Below are 21,889 nucleotides of genomic sequence, written 5' to 3'. Positions count from 1 at the left end.
GAGTATATAAGTGCTCAGTGTCTTATCTCCTGCATAAGAGCCACAGCGAGTTTTGATCATCCATGCCGAATAAGATAAATGCAATATTTAATAGTTGATCAATGAGAGAGAAAAATATTTAAGCACAAGCAGGATGATTTTTTTTGTTTCAAGATCAGACAAAATGTGTAATAAGGGACCTATAAGTGCAATGATGGTCCCAAAATGATCTCACTGTGGCTCTTATGTAGGAAATAAGACTCAGAGCACTTATATACTTGAACGGACACGTATCAGAACTTTAGTAAGTGTCCTTAGGCATATGTTGTTTAAAGATGCAAAGGTAGGCCCTGTTTATCTTTCCCTTCTTTGAAGATGGTATAAGGACATCTATGTTTGTCTTTCTTTCTTTGACATGAATGTTTAAACAGAGTTGTAGTGAAGTGAATTCAATTGTTTTGTTAAGCCGTATTTACAGACAGATTTAGTTAAGAAGCTCTGCTGGTTAAGGCTTTTTCTGACCCTCTGTGGACTTCAATCTCTAGATAGGAAAAATGCTGATGTGTTTAAAGTTTCATGTGACCTTACGTCACATGCCATCACATGCTGACAAACCTGATTCGTATAAAGATGTGAAACTCATAGTAAAAGACGGACATATTTGAAAGATGGTTTCTGGTCTTTAAGATGTGTCCCCAGGTACCTGACTTACATATGACAGAGACAGAGAAAGTATGGGGCAGGAATTGGGACCTGATTCCTTTTCAGTTGGGGGCTTGTCCGCGATGGGCAGATGATATCACCAATATTTTGTGAGTATTTCTGAATTTTTCTGTTCTTTAATACTCACTGGGTAGTGGTGACCTGTACCCAACCCTTTATTTTAAGTTCAAGCTTTGGGTTCTATTATGGAGTTTTTTTGGGAAAAATCTCGGGGTACTTTCGGTAAGCACCCCTCATATATATAAGCAGCTGCCATTCTTTCGGAAAGAATGAAATTATTTATAGAACCCCCCTGCCCACTCTGTCATTTGTAAGGTTAACACTTTTATAGAGTATAAGATTTTATTGTCTCTTATTACTGTACCTCGCTTATAAGGTAAGATAAGCGAATATTTTTGCATTGTTATATTGCTTTTGTAATGAGTCATAAAGGCACTTACTCCTAGACAAATGAGACTTGTGCGGCTGTGTGTGTGTATGACATTTTTCCTTCAGCTCCCATCTTTCTGTGTCACCAATGTTTACTACTGAGGTAGGACATGCTGTTATGTGGAATGAATTGAATGCGCTGTTTGAATCAGTCTAAGATCTTTCCCTTGTAGTTAAAAAAAGAAAAAAGAAAAAGAAAAAAAATTCCGTTTTAAAGGTTTTCTTTCTTGTGCAGAGCAAAGCTAATCTGTTCTTTGCTTTCATTATCAGGGTCTGTGCATGAATGTTTTTGTCCCTTCCCCCAGACTTCTCTGTTTGGGCTTCCACTGACCCCCTATAGTGCTTCTTTGAAGTTACTCATTCTTGGTTTTATAAAGCAGTAAGGTGAGATTCCACTGCTCGTCTCTTGACTTTTCTCCGGCATTATCAAAACCACCATCTCTTTTTATAATACGCCCATCGCTCTTGTTGTCAAAGTTGATGGCATTCCCTGTTTCGTCCTAGATTTTCGGGCTGTTAATGTTTTGGTAATTCTCATTGCCCTTATGTTTCTTCCACCATTCCACCGGCAGCCAATGATTTTTTTTCTGTCATTTTCCTAAAGAATGTTTTATTTTTAGTCCCTTTGGTGAGGCTGCCTTCACCTTTAAGCAACAGTATACCTAGTGTGGAATGTCCTTCGGGCTATTCTACAAGTCATGCACTGCCCCTCATGGTCCTATTCTTATTTTGTACAACTTTTTGTGTTCCATAATTCAGGAGACCTGTCAGGCTGATAGTTTGTACCTTTTATAATGATTGTCTGTGTGTGGTCACAAGGTGTCATGAAATAAACTGCACTGGTGTAAATCTGAAGTGAAATACCTGGGTTTTGTCCTGTCTCATGGTCAGAGGAAAATCTGCCCCACCCAGCTACCAAGAAAGACATGCTTACTTTTCTTGCTATGATTGGTCACTGCCGCCAATGGATCTCTGCTTGTTCCTTCTATGACCAGATTTTGAGACAGACCCTGGTTTCTGAAATGACTGCTCTTATCAGATGGACTTATGAAATGTTGGACATTTAAGATGTGCTTTGGTTTCTAGCTCAAGTTTGGGTTTTCCTGCTTATGCCCACATGTTTTATCTCTTTGTTTGGGACTATTGTAACACCATGAAGGGAGAACATGGCGGTAAGTTACGCTCTGTTGCCTTTTTTTATAGTCACTCCTGTTCAAGTTCCCTGGCTGCTTGTGCTATGGTGGTAGAGATGGTTACTTTTCTGATCCTAGGTCACCCCATTACCCTTCACACTCTTCACGATGTTCAAGCCCTTCTTTTAAATAGGCTTTTGGGTCTCAAGGGTGAACAGGATTCTCTTCCTCTCTTTTTTCACAGCTTCAGTCCTTTGTTACCACCCCCTCCTCTGAATTTGATGCTTGGCGTTTGGCAGGTGCCCAAAGCCGCCCTTTTGGACGGACTTTGGTGCAAAGAGGGGAAACCCTGGATACCAGCTGCTAGCTCTCCCTTATTCATTGCCCAATATCATGGTATTGGTTATCGTAGTGCTCGCTCGACATTTTAACTTCTTGCTAGTGATATCTTCATTCTTGACCTTTTGCTCCTTGATACAGAGATATATAGCTCAATAATTACAGCTGGCACGGTTGTGAATTGAAAATAAATTGGAAAATACAATTCCTTTCTATTGTTTTAGCTGAAATTAGGATGTTGCTAATTTAATATACATAGCCATCCCAGATCCATTTTGGCACAGATATTTCTAATGTTTTCCAAGGGTCCTCTTTATCACTGCAGAGATAGAGACGCTCCAAAGAGACATTAGCTTTATGCCTTTTTTCAAATATGAGATGGTTATGATATACATTATTTGTTGTTTTGGTTTTTTTTATATCAATGTGTTTATTTACAGAGTTAAATTCAGCCCTGCACACTTGACAGATGGAGAAATAGCTCCACGTTTAAAAACTTTATGTTTTGTCTGTGTCATGTCTACTTGTCTTAGTTTAGTGGGTACCCAAGGATACATAATATTGGCCACTTCTAGAGCTCTTTTTCCACTTCTTACTAGCCTAACTGCGCAATGTTCTTTTACTTATAGCTTTTATATTCTGAATATAGTTTAGTTAGGGGTTATAAGAAAAAGCTTTATTTTATGCAGCGTTTATTTCGTGGTGTTCCCTACATATGATCCATTCAATATACATTTCTGAATACATTCAGTACATCAGTATGGTCTCTCTGAAGTGCATAATAGTTATATGAAGCACGAAAAAACATATCTTTTTGGATTGTTCAATTAAGAACCTTAAGTAAGTGAGTATTGTCTCTCTTTTGCCATGGCTATGCTAAGTGAATGAATTGGTATTGTTACATGTTGCCACATTCAGTACAGGCAACATGGTTTCTCTTGTTTTCTATCTCTTATTTGGATCACATTGGAGTACAGCTGCTGAATGATATTTGGAATGCTTTTCAAGCATTTCTTTTCAAGTATCTCTTTCTGTATGCACAGACATCTGGCTGTTCTCCCTTTGAGATTCTCACGGGATGACCTTTCCCCGCCCCATGGGTAGATTTTCCCTTGATACAGGAGGTATACGTCCAAAAGCTAATTGAAATATTAGGGCTTGTTCAAAGAAACGTGTCTTGCACTTCTCCTTTCTTTCCACAGATTCCTACCCATTTTTTCCAGCCTGGTGATTATCCAGCAGCTTTCCAAGGATCGGAAGCAGACAGATTTCCCCTTTGGCCTTCCCACTACTGTGATCGCTGTGACCAGGCCCGCTGCACTCACTGAGGAGTTTCCTGTTTGGATCCACGCAAGTCGCTTGAAGAGGGTTAACCTAAAACCCCAGAAGCAAGTCTTCCCTGCGCAGATTTCACCTCCTCCAGTGGAACAACATGATGATCTCATTGCAGCATTCTACCAACTTTATCATTCTCTTACTGGCACCGCTGCTGCTAGTTTTTCTCCCTGTATGGATCATTTCTAACTGGGTCTACAGGGATGATGTGTTCTGGGTTCACGACACTTTCTGCCCATACCCATCTGTAAATGACACTCCTGCTGTAAACAGCACCCCCGACACCTCTTTGCGAACACGACGTCAAGCTGGACTACTCCCTCGCAAAGGCTGTCCTTCAATTGGAATCCAGAAAAGACCGATAGTATGCTACCCTTTGGTATAATTCCAGCAGTGTGCAAGTTGCCACCTTCTCCTTTGAGTATTGTGACATTGTGGACTGTTCATCAATTGATATCCCAAGGCTGTGCCATTGGTCCTCAGAGATTCCTAAAACTAAGGACATATATATATATATGTTACTGACTTACGTTGGGGGGATAAGTGTGCATTCTGGGGAGTGGTAGGGTGGAATATTAATACTGACTGGGCTTATAAACTAGAAAATACTCTGAAAAACAGTGGACCAAAATGGTAAATCACTGCTTACTTGTATGACCCTTCATAAGGTTGGACACTGTTATAGGAAAAGTGTTCCTGCACAAATTATTAAGCTTTCTCTTACTATTGACAACCCTAGACCTACTGATGAAGGTATGTACATTATGGACATGTGGTTTAAGGGTGGGTCTAGCTATCCGACCTATCAGTTTTCTTACGGGATCTATCTACCTCCACTCATCCTCTCCCGCCATTTTGTGGGGGCCCCAAAAAATACTAACCCACTGGCCCCTACATTCAATAAACTTACTGACATGATGGCTATTGCCAATCCCACTTTTGAAGATATTGTGGCTGTTGAGGTAGGGTTTTCAGAACGTAACCTTTGGTTAGAATGGATGAAATTCACTGCTGATCAACATAATAAGAGTAATTGTTACATATGTGCTCAAGCTAGACCCCATCTAGGAACCGTACCTCTGGACCTCCCTCCTGGTATCCAACCATGCTTTTTGGGTTATTTACCAGTATCTCCTCTAATTTTACCTATCCTCTTTGTGCACTGTAGTGTTCTAAATACCCTTTGTTGCCAGGACAGCAAAAGCTTGATATTGCCGTTACTATCTATAAGGGCAATTACACATGTCATGTTTCTAATCTGACACAGAGTAGTTTTGTAGGTAATTTACCCCCAGGTTATTGTTCTGTCTTGGCTCATAGGTATGCCCTATTGTTGCTGCATCAGATTTGATATTTACTGGCTTTATGGAGACTTTTGGCTCCCTGTTAAGCTACCCAGCCAGTGGATAGGCCAGTGCACTTTAGTTAAGGTTACTATGCTCCTGCATATTGTTTCTGAAAGGCATCCTTCCTATTCACATGGTTTTTCCTCTTTTCTGTCTTGATATAAATCTGATCACATGTATACATAGATGCTATAGGGGTCCCAAGAGGGGTCCCAGATGAATTTAAGGCCCGAGCTCAGGTTAAGGCTGGGTTTGAGTTCCTTATTCCCTTTATTACTATTAATAAGAATGTTGATCGGATTAGTTAAAATTATTATAATCAGCAACGCTTTGTGAACTATTCTAGGGACGCCTTGCAAGGTATTACTGATCAATTGGGCTCCACTTCTCAGATGGTTCTCAAAATCATATGGCCCTAGATATGATTTTAGCTGAGAATTCTGAAAAATTCTCCTCAGTACTTTAAGCTGTTGTACTTTTCTTTCTGACAATATAGGTCCTCCTATGGACATTCAGAAATTAGCAGACCTCTTTGCTGAGTCCAAATGTAACTCTGATTTATCTAATTCTTGGGATCAGCACTTTAGTTGAATGCATAATCTCTTATTATTTGCACTCTTGTCTTGACTGCTCATGTACTGTGTTATTCGTATTACAGCTCCTAAAAGACCCCTCCTTGAGAGACATACCTAAGGTATCACTCCCTTCCAGCTCATGCTGTGTATTTGTGACGTCATTTACATGACGTAAGAGGGGAATTGAACGGACACGTATCAGAACTTTAGTAAGTGTCCTTAGGCATATGTTGTTTAAAGATGCAAAGGTAGGCCCTGTTTATCTTTCCCTTCTTTGAAGATGGTATAAGGACATCTATGTTTGTCTTTCTTTCTTTGACATGAATGTTTAAACAGAGTTGTAGTGAAGTGAATTCAATTGTTTTGTTAAGCCGTATTTACAGACAGATTTAGTTAAGAAGCTCTGCTGGTTAAGGCTTTTTCTGACCCTCTGTGGACTTCAATCTCTAGATAGGAAAAATGCTGATGTGTTTAAAGTTTCATGTGACCTTACGTCACATGCCATCACATGCTGACAAACCTGATTCGTATAAAGATGTGAAACTCATAGTAAAAGACGGACATATTTGAAAGATGGTTTCTGGTCTTTAAGATGTGTCCCCAGGTACCTGACTTACATATGACAGAGACAGAGAAAGTATGGGGCAGGAATTGGGACCTGATTCCTTTTCAATACTCATATATTTATTTATAAGGAAGAATAATACTATGACTAGAGAATATATAAAAAAAGAAAAGCTAGAATTCTGGATGAATTAATTAAAGAAGCTGGTGATCAATTTATAAGAGTTATAAAACATACCAGCAATATAGACTTTACACTCCTATTATTGTTTAAAATCTCACTAAGAGCATCATAAACCCTTTTGGTAGAAGTTACTCAGGACCAAGAGAGAATTTACCATGCTAGCACTGTCTTGACCGTACCTCAGAAAAAGCAGCACTGTAAACATTGTAGTGGGTCCTAGAACATAAGTACACATTTTGTGAAAACAAAACAAGCCAGATTAGTACAGATCACTATGGAGAAAATTCATGCTAATAGAATACCTAGCCTTAGCCATACACACAGAACCTACATAGACCATTACCAAAGAAGGAATAAAGGACCACAGAAATGTGTAGACAAAATGAAACTGAAACCACAAAGTCAGATGTATGGAGGACACCAGAGAAATAGAAAGATGTATTTCCCTCTGTACTTTGCAAAATATAAAGACAGCAGATATCAGGGCAATTGCATTGAGCCCTCAGGCCAGAGACAGTTCCAAACCTGCCTGAAATTGAAGAAAGCACAGCCTACTAGTAGGCTTTAGGGTCCTCTTTCAAATTTCTGCCCTCAGTTGGGCCCCCAACCAGTCTAACATCAGTCTGGGCAAATCTACATTCCAAAAATGAACATATTCCAATCACAAAATATTCATATATACAGTATAAAATACAATTATTTCTCACCTTTGTTGTTGGGTCATTTAATATTTCTAATCATGTGCTAGGTCCCAGGCTCTGATTTCTGCTTTCTTCTGTCTTTTCTTAATTATTTTCCAGGGTCTCCTGTCCATTTGCCATTTCTCTTATCTCCTTGTCTTCACTTCCTTCCTTACATCCATCTCTAATACTGATCTCTTCCTTCCAGTTTTCTTTATTTTTCAAATTCTCCATCCAGATGTTGCCTCTCTCCTTCTTATTATTCAGTTCCTCTTTTTACTTCATCTACCTACAGCTTTCTACCTCTTTCTCTCACCCTAGCCCTTCCATTCTTCATCTCTCTATACTTCCTGTGCTCTTTCCTAAGTCTCTTATTCCCCAGTTTTTCACTAATTCTTCCCTTCCCTGTGTGCAACATTTTCTCTCTCCCTTCTCCATCCAGCATCTTCCTAGGTCCCCAGTGTCCACTATCTCCTGTCCCCCTAGTCCCTATCCATGCCTAGAATATTCTATCTTTCTAGTCCCCCTCAAGTCCAGAATCTCCCTCCATTTTCCTAGATGCCCATCTCCAGCATTTCCCCTCTGTCATTCTATTTCTTCCCTCATCCTGTTTAATGTTTCCCCTGTCTCCAGCATGTGTCTATCCTCTAATCTTTCCTTCCATAGCCCCTTTGGCCCAGTATCCCCCCTGCCTGGTATCAATCGCCCCCACTCCAGCATGAACTTCACCTCACCATTCAAGGGGCAACTCAAGAATGATCACAGGACATCTCCCCCAGTTCTGGTCTTAAAGCAGCTATAATTACAGAACATGGTGGATGGGTGGGCTATGAATGAAATAGATAAATAAATAGAAACATGATGGCAGATATAGGCCAAATGGCCCATCCAGTCTGCCCATCTTGAACCTGTGCTTGTGCCGAAGGTTGAGCCTCGTCCTGCCTTCACAAAAAGAGAAAATCTTCATAGGAGGCACAATGTAGTTGATCTTCTGTGTAGGAGCGGACTCAAAGCCCCTTGCTTCCTGTTTGTAATAGTGGCTGCTGCAACTCTGGGAACTTAGGAAAAATGTCCTGTGATGTTAAGTTGATCTTTGGGAGGTGGGTGGGAATTAAAACCAACAGCAGAACTGCCCCCCCTCCCCTTCCCTACTCCTTGTACTTAGAAAAGAAATTGGTAGGAAGCATGCCCACTCCCTCCTGCCCCAGTCCCCCCCTCCCAATACCTCTTATCTAAAGAAGACAGCAGGAGGGATGTCAAGTACAGTACCTCCTTCCCGCCTGCAGGCCCACCTCTCCAAAATGACAGGTCTTTTCCTTCTCAGTGCATCCTGGGATGCACGGGGAGGGGCCTAAGGCCCTGCCCACACAACATCTGTGCCCTTAGAAAAAAAAAAAGAAAAAATATACTTTTTTTTCATAACTATTATAAATATATTGAATATATCACCCTCTGACTTATAACAAACACCTATTTCAACAGACAACCCAGGCAAATGCCCTTGTTGCCCCGAAAACCTGGATCAGTTCCATGTTGTCCAGTGTTTTGGCAAGGACATTTTAAATAAAACACTGGACAATGTGGAACTGATTATCCAGGTTTTCGGGGCAACAAGGGCATTTGCTTGGGTTGTCTGCTGAAAAGGGTGTTTGTTATAAGTCAGAGGATGATATATTCAATATATTTATGAAAAAAGTAAGGTTGATTAATAAATTATTAATGTTGTGTGCATATATGTATTAGTTCTTCTCTTCTAAATGTATGTTATGTGGTTAAACAAAAAACAGGGGAAGATTTGTATTTGAATACGTCCCTTAATAGTATTGAATGCATATTTATTGTGGATATCCTGAAAACCTGACCTGGCTCCGGCTCTTAGGACCGGAATTGCCTACCCCTGGCCTAGCTTAATTATCTTCCAAAGTGGGACAGAAGTAATCGTTCCTTTTCCCTCTGTGGAGCGCAATTCCACGTGATATAAAGGAAACTGCTGTGCAGCAGGGCTTCCTAAATCTGCGCTAGCCGTCTTTAATTAGACGCGCACCTAGCATTTGCAACTTTCTCTTCCGCGTGAGCAGATTACCCTAAAGCCACGCCCTCTCCTTGCACCCTTCTCTACAGGTTAGCTCCCGCCTCCACCCAGCGTCTCTAGGTTGCCATGGGCACGGGTCCCGCCCCTCCCTCTAAGCCCCGCCCTCGCGGGCGGGGCGTGTAACCGGGGTGCATTGTGAACCCTGCGGGAGGGCAGAGGCCGCGCAGCATGAGACTTTATGGAGGTGAAGCGCTTCAGGGGGGCTCCATTCGGCACGCAGGCGGTGAGGTGAGGCGAGAGGAGCAGTTGCCTCCCGCAGTGCTCATAGTGTAATCTGCACCAGATTTAGGCAAGAGCTGGGGCAAAAGATCTGAAATACTTTCCCAGAGTTACCCGATCAAAAGTCGAAAGGGGGTGGGGTTTTCTTGCTGTTGCTGCTGGATGAGGGAAGCTTCAATACACCTCGCTTTTTGTGTGGCCAGAGGCGCAGTTAGTTGGGATCGGTTTCAAGTTTGGGGATTATTGTGAACAAATAGCTTGCATATTGCATGTTGGGGAACGGCACTGCATCCCCATGGCCTCCACTCTTCAGACTTTGTAAGGGTGCAAAACTCGTGGGCAGAATTAAATATCCTTGTGCAGATCACTATTGTTTTCTTGTGCTGAAAAAAATATATGGAATGCTTTGCAGCTGAATGTCTTCCTCCTCTCTCCCCCACCTGTGATCCGATACCCCCCCCCCCTCTCAATTCTCTCCTTCCTGCTGGATCAGGTGAGGCATTGGCTCAGGGACTGATGATGAGAATTGCCATAATCCCAGTCCAGTATCTACACTTCTCCCTCCGTATTTGCGGTTTCGATTATTCATGGTTTTTAGCTTGCTGGCTCCTCCCCCCAAATTACATCAGCTTGCACAAATTTGCTGATTCGCAGAACTTTCTTCACCATGTTTTGCCTCTCCTTCAGGAACAGGCCAGGTCTCCCACCATGCTACTCGCGGTTTCACCATATTCACGATGGGTTTAAATAGAAAACAGCAAATAACATATAAAAAAGTTATTTGCAGTTTTTCAGTATTTGCAGTTCTGTTAATCCCCTATCACAGCGAATACGGAGGGAGAAGTGTATTCTTCTAGAACATGGGTGTCAAAGTCCCTCCTCGAGGGCCACAATCCAGTCGGGTTTTCAGGATTTCCCCAATGAATATGCATGAAATCTATTAGCATACAATGAAAGCAGTGCATGCAAATAGATCTCATGAATGTTCATTGGGGAAATCCTGAAAACCCGACTGGATTGCGGCCCTCAAGGAGGGACTTTGACACCCCTGTTCCAGAAGTTTGTAAGGGGGTGGGGCAGCCCATCCCTGGCGCCATCTTGGTGGGGGCACCGACACCTCTCCGTCTCCATGCCACATTCATGCCCTCCCCTCTTCCCATATTTCTTTAAATCTTCGCCAGCGTGAGCAACTTCTCCGGCCGGTTCTTCGTGCCGGCCTGATTCCCCTCTGAAATCGCTTCCTGGTCGCAGGGCCAGGAAGTGATGTCAGAAGGAAAGCTAACGCCAGCTCGAGTAGCAGAGAAGCTGCTTGCACTGGCAAAGATTTAAAGAGATACGTGAGGGCTTGAGTATAGTGAGGGTGGCGGAGAGGAGGGCGTGGGGGTGCCACCGCCCCAGGGCCTCACCTAGTCCAGAGGCTGAGCCGGCCTTGGACTTGTGCTAAAATATTATTATAAATTGCAAATAGTTGCACACTTGTTCATAATATCACACTGCAAAAAGTTCCAATGAGGACGGCTACCACACAATTTCATCGTGTGGCATTCTGAGGAACAACGTGTGATTTGAACTTATATGCACTGGTGGACTGTTTTTGAATATTGGACAGTGAAAGTTTAGTGCATTTATATAGGTTTGAGTGTTTCACACCATGGCACATATACAAAAATAAAAGATGGAGCAAAAAGACGACTTTTTTCCTGGGTTCAGTATCCAAAGTGATGCTTATTACATTGTCTCGTATTGATTCATAAACACAACACGATGCCATGTTTTGGCTGTGGACTACCTTCTTCAAGGGTTAAGAAATCAAAAACTCTAAAAAGAGGAAAAATATATGTCGTAAATAACAATGAATCAAAACATAAATAATATATTAAAATATATATATTAAATAATATATTAAAAAATATGTTAAAAAACCCTGTAATAATATTTGGGGGCACATTTCTTTTTGCGTTTCCTTGCAAGTGTTTAATTCTTTTGGAATCTAACAGATATCTTTTCTACGAGCCCAAAGTAAAGGCTTTTCTTGAAAATAAGCGTAAGGTCCACGTCCAGATTAAGGATGCGAGGAAAGAAACTGGATAATAGTTATCTAATGTGACGTATGGAAATAATGAGACAAGTAGTTTGTAACATAGTAACATCATAGTAGATGACGGCAGATAAAGACCCGAAGGTCCATCCAGTCTGCCCAACCTGATTCAATTTAAATTTTTTTTTTTTTTTTTTTTTTAATTTTTTCTTCTTAGCTATTTCTGGGCAAGAATCCAAAGCTTTACCCGGTACTGTGCTTGGGTTCCAACTGCCGAAATCTCTGTTAAGACTTACTCCAGCCCATCTACACCCTCCCAGCCATTGAAGCCCTCCCCTGCCCATCCTCCACCAAACGGCCATACACAGACACAGACCGTACAAGTCTGCCCAGTACTGACCTTAGTTCAATTTTTAATATTATTTTCTGATTCTAGATCCTCTGTGTTCATCCCACGCTTCTTTGAACTCAATCAGCATTTTACTCTCCACCACCTCTCTCGGGAGCACATTCCAGGCATCCACCACCCTCTCCATAAAGTAGAATTTCCTAACATTGCCCCTGAATCTACCACCCCTCAACCTCAAATTATGTCCTCTGGTTTTACCATTTTCCTTTCTCTGGAAAAGATTTTGTTCTACGTTAATACCCTTCAAGTATTTGAACGTCTGAATCATATCTCCCCTGTCTCTCCTTTCCTCTAGGGTATACATATTCAGGGCTTCCAGTCTCTCCTCATACGTCTTCTGGCGAAAGCCTCATCAGTTTGAGATGCCTTTTTCATTTTTGTATTTTGTAATTTTTTCTTATGTTTGATCTCTTGGAAGATGTCTCCTTACCTGAAATCTCCCCAATATTGTGGGCTTATAGGGGGAATTATAGCCATTTAAATTTTGTATTGTATGAAGTTTCTCTTTATCTAACTTTTGTTATGTAATTTTTGATATGGCTTATTGATTTCTATTACCTAATGCATGAATATGTTATATTTCAATTTAAAATTTAATAAAGAAATAATAATAATTTAAAAAACCCCGTGATACAACAATATAAACTAACTAAGGGCTCTTTTTATTAGGCAGTGGTAGAGCTTTTTACCACGGGCCGATGAAGTAAATGGTCCAACGCTCATTCAATTTCTATGAGCGTTGTAGCATTTACCTCGCCAGCTCTACAGCTGCTTGATAAAAGGAGCCCTAAGGTAGATATGGACAAACTATAAAGATATATATCAAAGCATAAATAAATAAATACAGTAAAACCTTGGTTTGCGAGCATAATTAGTTCCGGAAACATGCTTGTAATCCAAAGCACTCGAATATTAAAGCGAATTTCCCCATAGAAAATAATGGAAACTCAGACGATTTGTTCCACAGCCCCAAAACTTTAATACAAAATACGATACATACTTGTATTGCAAGACCTTGCTCATTTAGAACAGTCACTACACTCCTGCGGGTCGGAGAGAGAAGAACCATCAGCTCAGTTGCGATGTGCATATACCGTATGTACTTGTATTGCAAGACATTGCTTGTATATCAAGTTAAAATTTAATCAAATGTTTTGCTTGTCTTGCAAAACCAAGTTACTTGCAATCCAAGGTACATGTAAATCATGACTATTGCTTAAGTTTATGTTTTTTTTACAGATATGCAGATAATGAATATTGTTTTGTCGATGATTTTATGACATTTTACGAATGTCCTTGATATTGGAAACTTGGCCTAGATTTTATGTGAGTCAACATAAGATGATGTAATGAACTTCAGTTTTTCAATTTGGATACTGAACCCAGGAAGAAAAGTCATCTTTTTGCCCCTACGTTTTTGTCTTTTGTTTTGTGTATACAGTTCCCCCTCTGAATCCGCGGTGTCAGTACCCGTGGATTCGGTTATTCGTGACTTTTTTTTTTTTTTTTTTTAAACAAAACTCTGCATCGTACCTTCCCCAAACCTTACTTGGTGGTCTAGCGGTGGCGCAGGGCAGGATCGATCGTCCTACGCTCCTGCCCTGTGCAGAGCCGTCATCAAAATGACTACAACGGGAACCCATGGCAGCCATTTTGATGACGGCTCTTCTGCACAGGGCTGGAGCATAGGCCGATCGATCCTGCCCCGCATCTGGGGCAGGTCTGGGACACAGGAGGGAGGCGGGGGGTGGGTCAGAGCCGGCCCTAAAAATTATCCGTGATTTTTCACTATTCGCAGGCCGGCTCTGACCCCTATAGATATTGAGGTTTTGCTGTACATGTAGGGACATTGTTCTGTTTGCTTTTTTGACCTGTGCTGTTTCCCCCCCCCACACCATTTTACCATGCAAAGCTGCTTTTGTGGAAAACTTTGCAAGTCAGCCAGTTTCGTTATAAACTTTATTGCATACCCTACGATAGCGATTATTAACGCAGGGAGCCGTGCTGCTCCCGACGCTCCTAGAGTTCCTACGAGCGTCGGGAGCAGCGCGGAGCATTCATCGCTGCTCCCTGCGCTAATAACCGCTATCGTGGTTTAGTAAAAGGAGGGGGATAGTTCCCTAAGCACAAAGGTTTATGTAAATTCAACATTAATGATTCAACATTAATGATTCATAAATGATTAATGATTAATGAGTTGCAAAATCATTCAGAGCAGACGATTAATGTTGATTTTGTGAAAACGGACATGCACAGTAGGTTTCACAGGCCCCTTTCTGCAAGACAAATGATAACTGCTGGGTGTGGCAGGATGCAGGCTCTGCTGGATCATCAAAATTTAAAGGGGTCAGACAACCCTGGGGCCAGGCTCACTCCACGGGGCCAAATCCCAGGTGGGTCAGTTGGAGCAAGGGACAGCTTTAGCTCCAAACTGTGTCTCACTGGCACCCTTCATATGAACCCCACCCAGTGGCATAGTAAGGGGAGGGCGGAATGCCTGGGTACCATCTTTGTGGGGGGGGGGGGGCACCAGCTCCTCGCCTCCTCTCTGCCCCCCCATACCTCTTTAAATGTTCGTGAGACCGAGACATGACGCCAGAAGGGAGCCGATGCCAGCACCGGTGGAAGGTGCTGTTTGTGCAGTGAACATTTAAAGAGGAACGTGGTGAGGAGGTACTCAAGTGGCGGGGCAGAGTGGGAGAGGGGGGAGGCGCACACAGCATGGCGATGCTGGCCGCCGACCTCCCTCGCCATACTACTGACCCCCACCTCCTCAGCAGCTCCATAAAAATGGCTGCCAAAGCAGGGGCGTAGCCAGCCCTCCAATTTGGGGGTGCCCGGGGATGTATTGGGGCGTCGATACATTCCTCTCCGCCTCCCTCATGTGCACTTGGCTAGTTGGAATGCCGAAGCCCCGCCAGCAAGTTCTTGAGTTGCTTCTGTCTTCCTGGCGCTGATTCTTTAATGTAGAAGTTGGCAGCATGCCTCCAGCTGCCACCGGGACGTCTTACGTGTGTGTGTATGTGTGTGTGTGTGGGGGGGGGGGGGGGTTAGTTATGTAGTTGGAGTTAGTACATCTCAAAATAATATCCTACAGCATTATAATATATGGTAATTTTATACTGTATCTATATTTGTTCTGGATTTGTACTGGCAAATCAAATTTATATTTCCCAGTACTTTAGATCCAGAGCAAAAAATGTAAAACCTATGACTAGAACTCACACAAGGAGCCTCCCTAGGAAAGGGAAGCACCCTAGATCCGGAAATGGGCTAAAAAGTGAAAATAGAAACATGTAGCCAAAAATTGAACTGTAAACCAAATCGGAAACAGCATAGAAAACCAGCGGGTTTAGACCCCCCCCCCCCCAAACTGACCTATTCCAATCACGACATTGAAAATAAGATTCTTTCTGACTTTACTTTCCGGCTATTTTCTTTTTCCGATTGTTTCATTCCCATTCTCTGTTTCTGCTTTTCTCTTCACTTCATTTGCCATTTCTTTTCTTTTTTTCTCTTGTCACTTTACTGTTTTCCCTTCATCCATCTCTGACATTGATCTTTCACTTATAGCTTTCTTCCATTTATTTTTCTGATTCTTTATCCACTCAGAGGTACCCCCTTTTCCCGCTATTCAGTTCCCAGTCTCCTCCTTTTTTTATTGAATCTACCTACAGATTTCCATCTGCCTCACCCCATCCCTCCCATTAAAGCATGAATAAATATGTTGGGTTTGTGAATCAACATAAGAGATGATGTAATAAACTGTAACATACATATAACATAGTAGATGACGGCAGATAAAGTCTGGGCGATCCAGTCTGCCCAACCTGATTCAATTTAAATTTTTTTTTCTTAGCTATTTCTGGGCAAGAATCCAAAGCTCTACCTGGTACTGTGCTTGGGTTCCAACTGTCAAAATCTCCATTAAAACCTACTCCAGCCCATCTACACCCTCCCAGCCACTGAAGCCCTCCCCAGCCCATCCCCCACCAAAAGTGCATTTGTGCTGTAAACTCTTTTAGTTCCAAGTGCTGCTTGCTTGTGCTCTTATGCTCTTTAAGAACCAGGACCGTTGCTTATTACTTTCTGAAAGCTCCGTCCTCATCTGCACAAGCCTCAAACACTTTAAAATCGTAAGTAGCAACATTCTAGAGCTCAGATTGTGACATCATAATGCCTCATTCCACCAATGCCTAATCTCCGTCTTCATCTGCCCAAGCCTCAAACACTTTAAAATCATAAGTAGCAACATTCTAGAGCTCAGATTGTGACGTCATAATGCCTCATTCCACCAACGCCTAAGCTCTGTCCTCATCTGCACAAGCTTCAAACACTTTAAAATCCTAAGTAGCAACATTCTAGAGCTCAGAGTGTGATGTCATAATGCCTCATTCCACCAATGCCTAAGCTCCGTCTTCATCTGCCCAAGCCTCAAACACTTTAAAATCATAAGTAGCAACATTCTAGAGCTCAGATTGTGACGTCATAATGCCTCATTCCACCAATGCCTAAGCTCTGTCTTCATCTGCCCAAGCCTCAAACCCTTTCAAATCCTAAGTAGCAACATTCTAGAGCTCAGATTGTGACGTCATAATGCCTCATTCCACCAATGCCTAAGCTCCGTCTTCATCTGCCCAAGCCTCAAACACTTTAAAATCCTAAGTAGCAACATTCTAGAGCTCAGATTGTGACGTCATAATGCCTCATTCCACCAATGCCTAAGCTCTGTCCTCATCTGCACAAGCTTCAAACACTTTAAAATCATAAGCGTTTAAGGCAGAGCTTACAGGAATGGGGCAGGGACAGGGATAGCGACAAAACTCACGAGGACGGTGAAATTGAGTTCCTGCGGGGATGGGGAAAAATTTGTCCCCATGTCATTCTCTACCTCTGGGTTCAGGTACAACTGCTGAATTTTGCCTTGATGGCCCTGGGAGCCCTTTTAGTATCCGTTTCTTGACACAGAAGCAATTTGTTTTCTTCTGAAATAACAACACCTTCTGAACTTCTTCTACTAGATTTCACTCATCCCTGCATCCAAAACGTAAGAATTGTTACTACTTACAACCTCCTTACTGCCTGAAAGCGATTGCAGAATTGGTGAGTAGGACAAACAGAAGCAGTTTTCTGAATCTGAGGCACTCGAATATTCTGATATTCAAAGGTTTGAATTATAAATGTACATGTAATACACACCCTCTTAAGAAAAAAAGGGCATGGTTATTCAATGATGGTCCTCGAGGTCTGCAACTCAGTTGGTTTTTTTTTAAATTAGTAAGTTTAAAATTTTTATAATATACAGCATGAGAAAGAAGCAAAATTTTCAAATAAAAGTTAATAAAGAAATCATTTTCTTCAAGTAGACTCTCCATTATCTGGCACCCATCGGGATTGGTGGATGCCGGATAACTGTAGTTTCTGGTTGCTTGAGAGTTCCTGTAAAAATAGTTTTGTTTCCCTTCCCACCTCATTCTAACATCCCCCACCCCCGCTTGTAGGTCTAGCATCTATTCTTTCCTTCTTTCTGGGTCATTTTCTCTTTCTCCCCCCTCCTTCTCTCTCCCCACATTTCCCCCCTCCCCCCACTTATGGCAGCATCCATCCATCTCACCTGCCCTTCACCTTGCAGGACCAGTATCCATGTCCCTTCTCCCCCTCTCTCTTATGGGTCCAGCATCCATCCATCTCCCCTTCCATTCACCCTACAGGACCAGTATCTATGTCCCTTCCTCCCTCCCTCCACAGGTCTGCCCTCCTTCCCTCAGCATGGATCTGGCTTCCCTTACAGCAGTGGTCTCAAACTCGCGGCCCGGGGGCCATATGTGGCCCGCCAAGTACTATTTTGAGGCCCTCGGCATGTTTATCATAATCACAAAAGTAAAATAAACAGTTTATTGATCATAGGTCTCTTTAGCTATAAATGACAATATTATTATCAAGACTTAGCCAAAAAGAAAGATTTATAAACTATAAAGAGTTTTACCTCATGCAAAAATGTCATTTCTTTAATAAGACATTAACTATTTTTTCTGAGGCCCTCCAAGTACCTACAAATCCAAAATGTGGCCCTGCAAAGGGATTGAGTTTGAGACCACTGCCTTACAGCCACAAATCTCCCTCCCTCCCTCCTGCCCCTGAAGCAGCAGGCAGCCGGACCTGATAAGCCCCACCCCCTCCCTTGGCCCCTGAAGCAGCAGGCAGATGGGCCTGACACTCCCCTCCCTCCCTCTGGCCCCGAAGCAGAGCCGGTCCTGACAACCCCAACCCCCTCCCTCCCTCACTTACCCGAAGCAGTAGCAGCAGCCGGTGAGCAGAGGAAGTGCCATAAACAGGCTGCTTCTGACTAGCCCCCGGCAGGACCTGTCTAGACACACAGAAGAACAGTGAATAGGCTTGTAAAATCCGCTGGTCAGACATCATGTCTTGCCAAGATAAGAGCACAAGACACAGTTCATAACATAGCCTGCAAAGCTCGCTCTCCTACACATCTTCACACAGTAAGAGGGGCCCTGTGCTGGTAGATGACCTTGGCTGTGAACACACACATTTTGTAAACAAGTCCATAATGCTCCTGGAGAGAAGATGGTTCATGGCCTAAGTCAGGCCTCAAGCCTCCAAAAGGTAAAACAGGGCTAGCCCTACACCTCCTTGAAATCTGTCAGCCCTGGTCTCGGTCTGTGTTACAAAAATAGTTGTGTAATTTCTTTTGGGGGTTTATCAGGAGTTGCACTGTCTTTCAGTGGTCTTTTGATTAGTTTGGTAGGGCATTTCCTCTGCAAACAGACATTTCAGAGAATGTTTGAAAGTTATATTAATAAAAATATAGTATGTATATATATATATATATATACACTTTGAATTGAAAAAAAACTCACACCAAAATGTTTTTTTTGTCGTATCTTCCACAGAACTCAATTGATTCTTATGAAATTTAGTGCGTCATGTCCTGAATGAAGTTGATGTAAATATTTCCCACCACAACACTACCTTCTGAAAAATGAATTGTGAACTGAGTAAAAACACATCAAAAAGTTTTATGGTGTTTCATGCAGAAAAATGTAAGGCCAAAAGTAATGTTTCGATTAAGCAGATGTTCGAAGTGCGCTCCCTTTGCGCGAAGGCAAGCCCTCAGCCTTGGCCGCCACTGATCTATGGACTTGTCAGTGGCACAGTGCTCCAGCTCAGCACAAACAGAGATGAGGCACTGTTTAAAGTCTTTGACGTCGGGCATCGCTGTCTGGTAGACGCATCCTTGTATCAGCCCCGAGATCCAGTAGTCAACTGAGTGTAGGTCTGGTGAATTCGCAGTCCAGAGGTCTGGACCAATGAAGTCTGGGGACTCCCGATATAGCAGTTCTACGGTGTCCTTTGCCCGACATGCTGGGGCATTGTCCTGTTGGAAGATAAAGTAGTCTCCCGACATGCGACTACAGCTTCTATGTCAAGAGGACATCCCGGTCGTATGCGCCGTTGATCTTAATCCCAGGATTGATGAAGGACAGATTTGTGAATTTTGAGATTGCGACCAGGATCATAACTGATTGGCTGAAGGTTGGGCGGGTCCGTAGTAGGCGTTTGGCATTAACCTCTCACTTCGGTATTGTTGAAGGTACATAGTTCAGGACTAATGCCAGAAAGTTCTGCTTCACACAGAGAGTGGTTGGCATCTGGAATACTCTCCCAGGGGAGATTATTGCAGAATCGACAGTCCTAGGCTTCAAAAGCAAACTAGATGCATATCTCCTTGAGAGAGGCATATAAAGTATGGTTGGCTATAAAATAAACCAGGTGTATACCTGGCAGGGCCTCCGCGTGTGCGGATCGCCGGACTTGATGGACCGAAGGTCTGATCCGGAGATGGCGCTTCTTATGTTCTTATGTTCATTCTGTGTGTTGATCGGTGGAGCTACTGTAAACATCTTTTCATCTGTAAACCAGATGAAGCTCACGCTGTGCTCTGGGTACTTGGTCAAAGGCTGCTTGCACCGTTTCAGGTGTGTCTTTGTTGTGTAAAGTTAACTCTTGGGCACGATGCTTTTTAAGACACTTTAATTTCAGATCATTGTGAATTATCCTAAACACAGCTGTCTGGCGTATTCCTTCTTCTCTTGCTATTTGGCAAATTGTTTGGTGTGTTTGCAGCATATCCTCCTGGTTCGGGATAAGACCACGTACAGCGTCAGTGTACTCGTGTGCGAATCGAGCGTGATTGTCTTCGGTGCCTGTTGCTCGGATCTTACGCAGCAGCACGTCGAGGCCGTTTTTGTTCCAACCTTTCTGTGGGAACCCTTTCAACAATCCTCGACTGCTGAAACCTCTTATTAGTACCAAGTTCTCTGTCAGAATTCGGTGAAAACCATTTTAATACAGAGACTGTTTACAATCGTCTGCTTCTGCGCGTATCCCATAGCAACAATGCATTTTCACAAGGTAGTGTTGTGGTGCGGTGGGAAATATGTACCACATTTCACGTCAACTTCATTACGATGCACTCGCCCTCCACTTTTATGAAACCGGGTTAAAGCGTTCTTTTTATCGCCGGCCACAGCAGTGAAAGCTCCGACGCTCATAAATTTACAATACGTTGGTCCCTTTAATAAGGCTTTTCCACAGCTAAACAGTTGTTTACCCACAGAAAAGGAGGAATGAAAAGTGCCTACAGTGTTAAAATGTATTATTTTATTTATTTATTAGGGTTTCTTTATTGCTATGGAGCCCAACAGGCAGTGGTTGTCTGCTGAACATCCAGTTACACTTACATGGTTATTTTATCCAGCCAGCGATCCAACGAGTGCTGGCTCCATTGTAAACATTATAAGTAAGTGTAAGGAGTTGATGATTAGACAGGGTCCTCTCCCTGCTTCTTCACTCAGCCCCTTGAAACAACACCATGGTGTCCTGAGGCCAAAGAGTTTGCCTACCCCTGCAATACGGCATTATTTCTATTTAAAATCTAAAAGACAGGATTTGAGTGTTCCTTCCTTGTAAGGTTGGGACAGTGTGCCCCATGCACAAAATTTACAATGAGTTCTTTACTTGTGTGTCTGTCTGTCTGTCTGTCTTGCATGAGGCTGCTCAATCCCCAGATTTTTCTTTTCCTCTTCCACCACTACTTAGGGTTGCCATATTTAGCGACGTAAAAACATGGACACAAGGACCCGTCCCGTCTGCCTTATTCCGCCTCTAGCCCCATTCTGCCCCCAGCCCTGCTGTCACAAAGCCTCGTCTCTTCTTCCTCAACCTCCAGGTCATGTCTTGAGGGGCCTCTGAGCATGTGCGGAAGCGTGCGACATCATCCACACATGCTCGGAGGCCCTCCAGATGCGGCCGGAGTTCGGGGCTTTCCAAAACCCAGAACATACTGCCAGGTTTTGGAAAGTTCATCCGAGCACCTGAACAGTCCTCTAAAAAGAGGACATGTCCGGGTTTCCCAGACATCTGGTATCCCTACTACTACTCAATCCTTGGCCTTATCGCTACTTCCTCTGCTCCCTCATTGACCCCTCCAAAGCAATCCCCATCTCCTTCAGCTAGGTTTCCCCCATCCTCAACTTCTCCTCAGGCCTTAATTTTGTGCCCCCAGTTTGTTACTGCCTGGACAGCTCATGTCCTTATCTCAGCAAAATGGATCATCAGTCCCTCTTTCGAGCTTCCTCAGTGTACTTCAGATGTCCTCTCCCAAAGCCTTATTTCCTCAGGGCTCACTCCACCTATGAACCAGATGAGGCCCTAGCTCAGGGTACTGAAGTCCCAGTCTGGTCTACCTTCAGACTTTTAAAGGGATAGATGCCGAACTGGGATTTTGGCACCCTTCATCCTCAGTGTCCTAAGAACACAAGAA

At 42.9% G+C, this 21,889-nt stretch overlaps 1 protein-coding gene across 3 annotated transcripts in view; it reads left to right on the top strand.

Moving 5' to 3' along the window:
• The first annotated feature begins 8,907 nt into the window (after positions 1 to 8,907).
• Positions 8,908 to 21,889, top strand: part of LEXM (lymphocyte expansion molecule) — a 48,490-nt gene continuing 35,508 nt past the window's right edge. Inside the window, exons 1-2 of one of the 3 annotated variants that reach the window (XM_033915370.1) lie at positions 8,908 to 9,607; positions 17,067 to 17,148. In XM_033915370.1, coding sequence (XP_033771261.1) covers positions 9,558 to 9,607; positions 17,067 to 17,148 — 132 coding nt within the window. In that variant the 5' untranslated portion in view covers positions 8,908 to 9,557. The remainder of the gene's footprint in view (positions 9,608 to 17,066; positions 17,149 to 21,889) is intronic. The other 2 variants (XM_033915371.1, XM_033915372.1) reach the window with 2 other exon arrangements.

This window comes from Geotrypetes seraphini, chromosome 12 (assembly GCF_902459505.1).
Source record: "Geotrypetes seraphini chromosome 12, aGeoSer1.1, whole genome shotgun sequence".
Taxonomy (NCBI): Eukaryota; Metazoa; Chordata; class Amphibia; order Gymnophiona; family Dermophiidae; genus Geotrypetes; species Geotrypetes seraphini.
The sequence above is the reverse complement of the archived record's forward strand: the minus strand, read 5'-3'. Positions and strand labels throughout refer to the sequence as shown.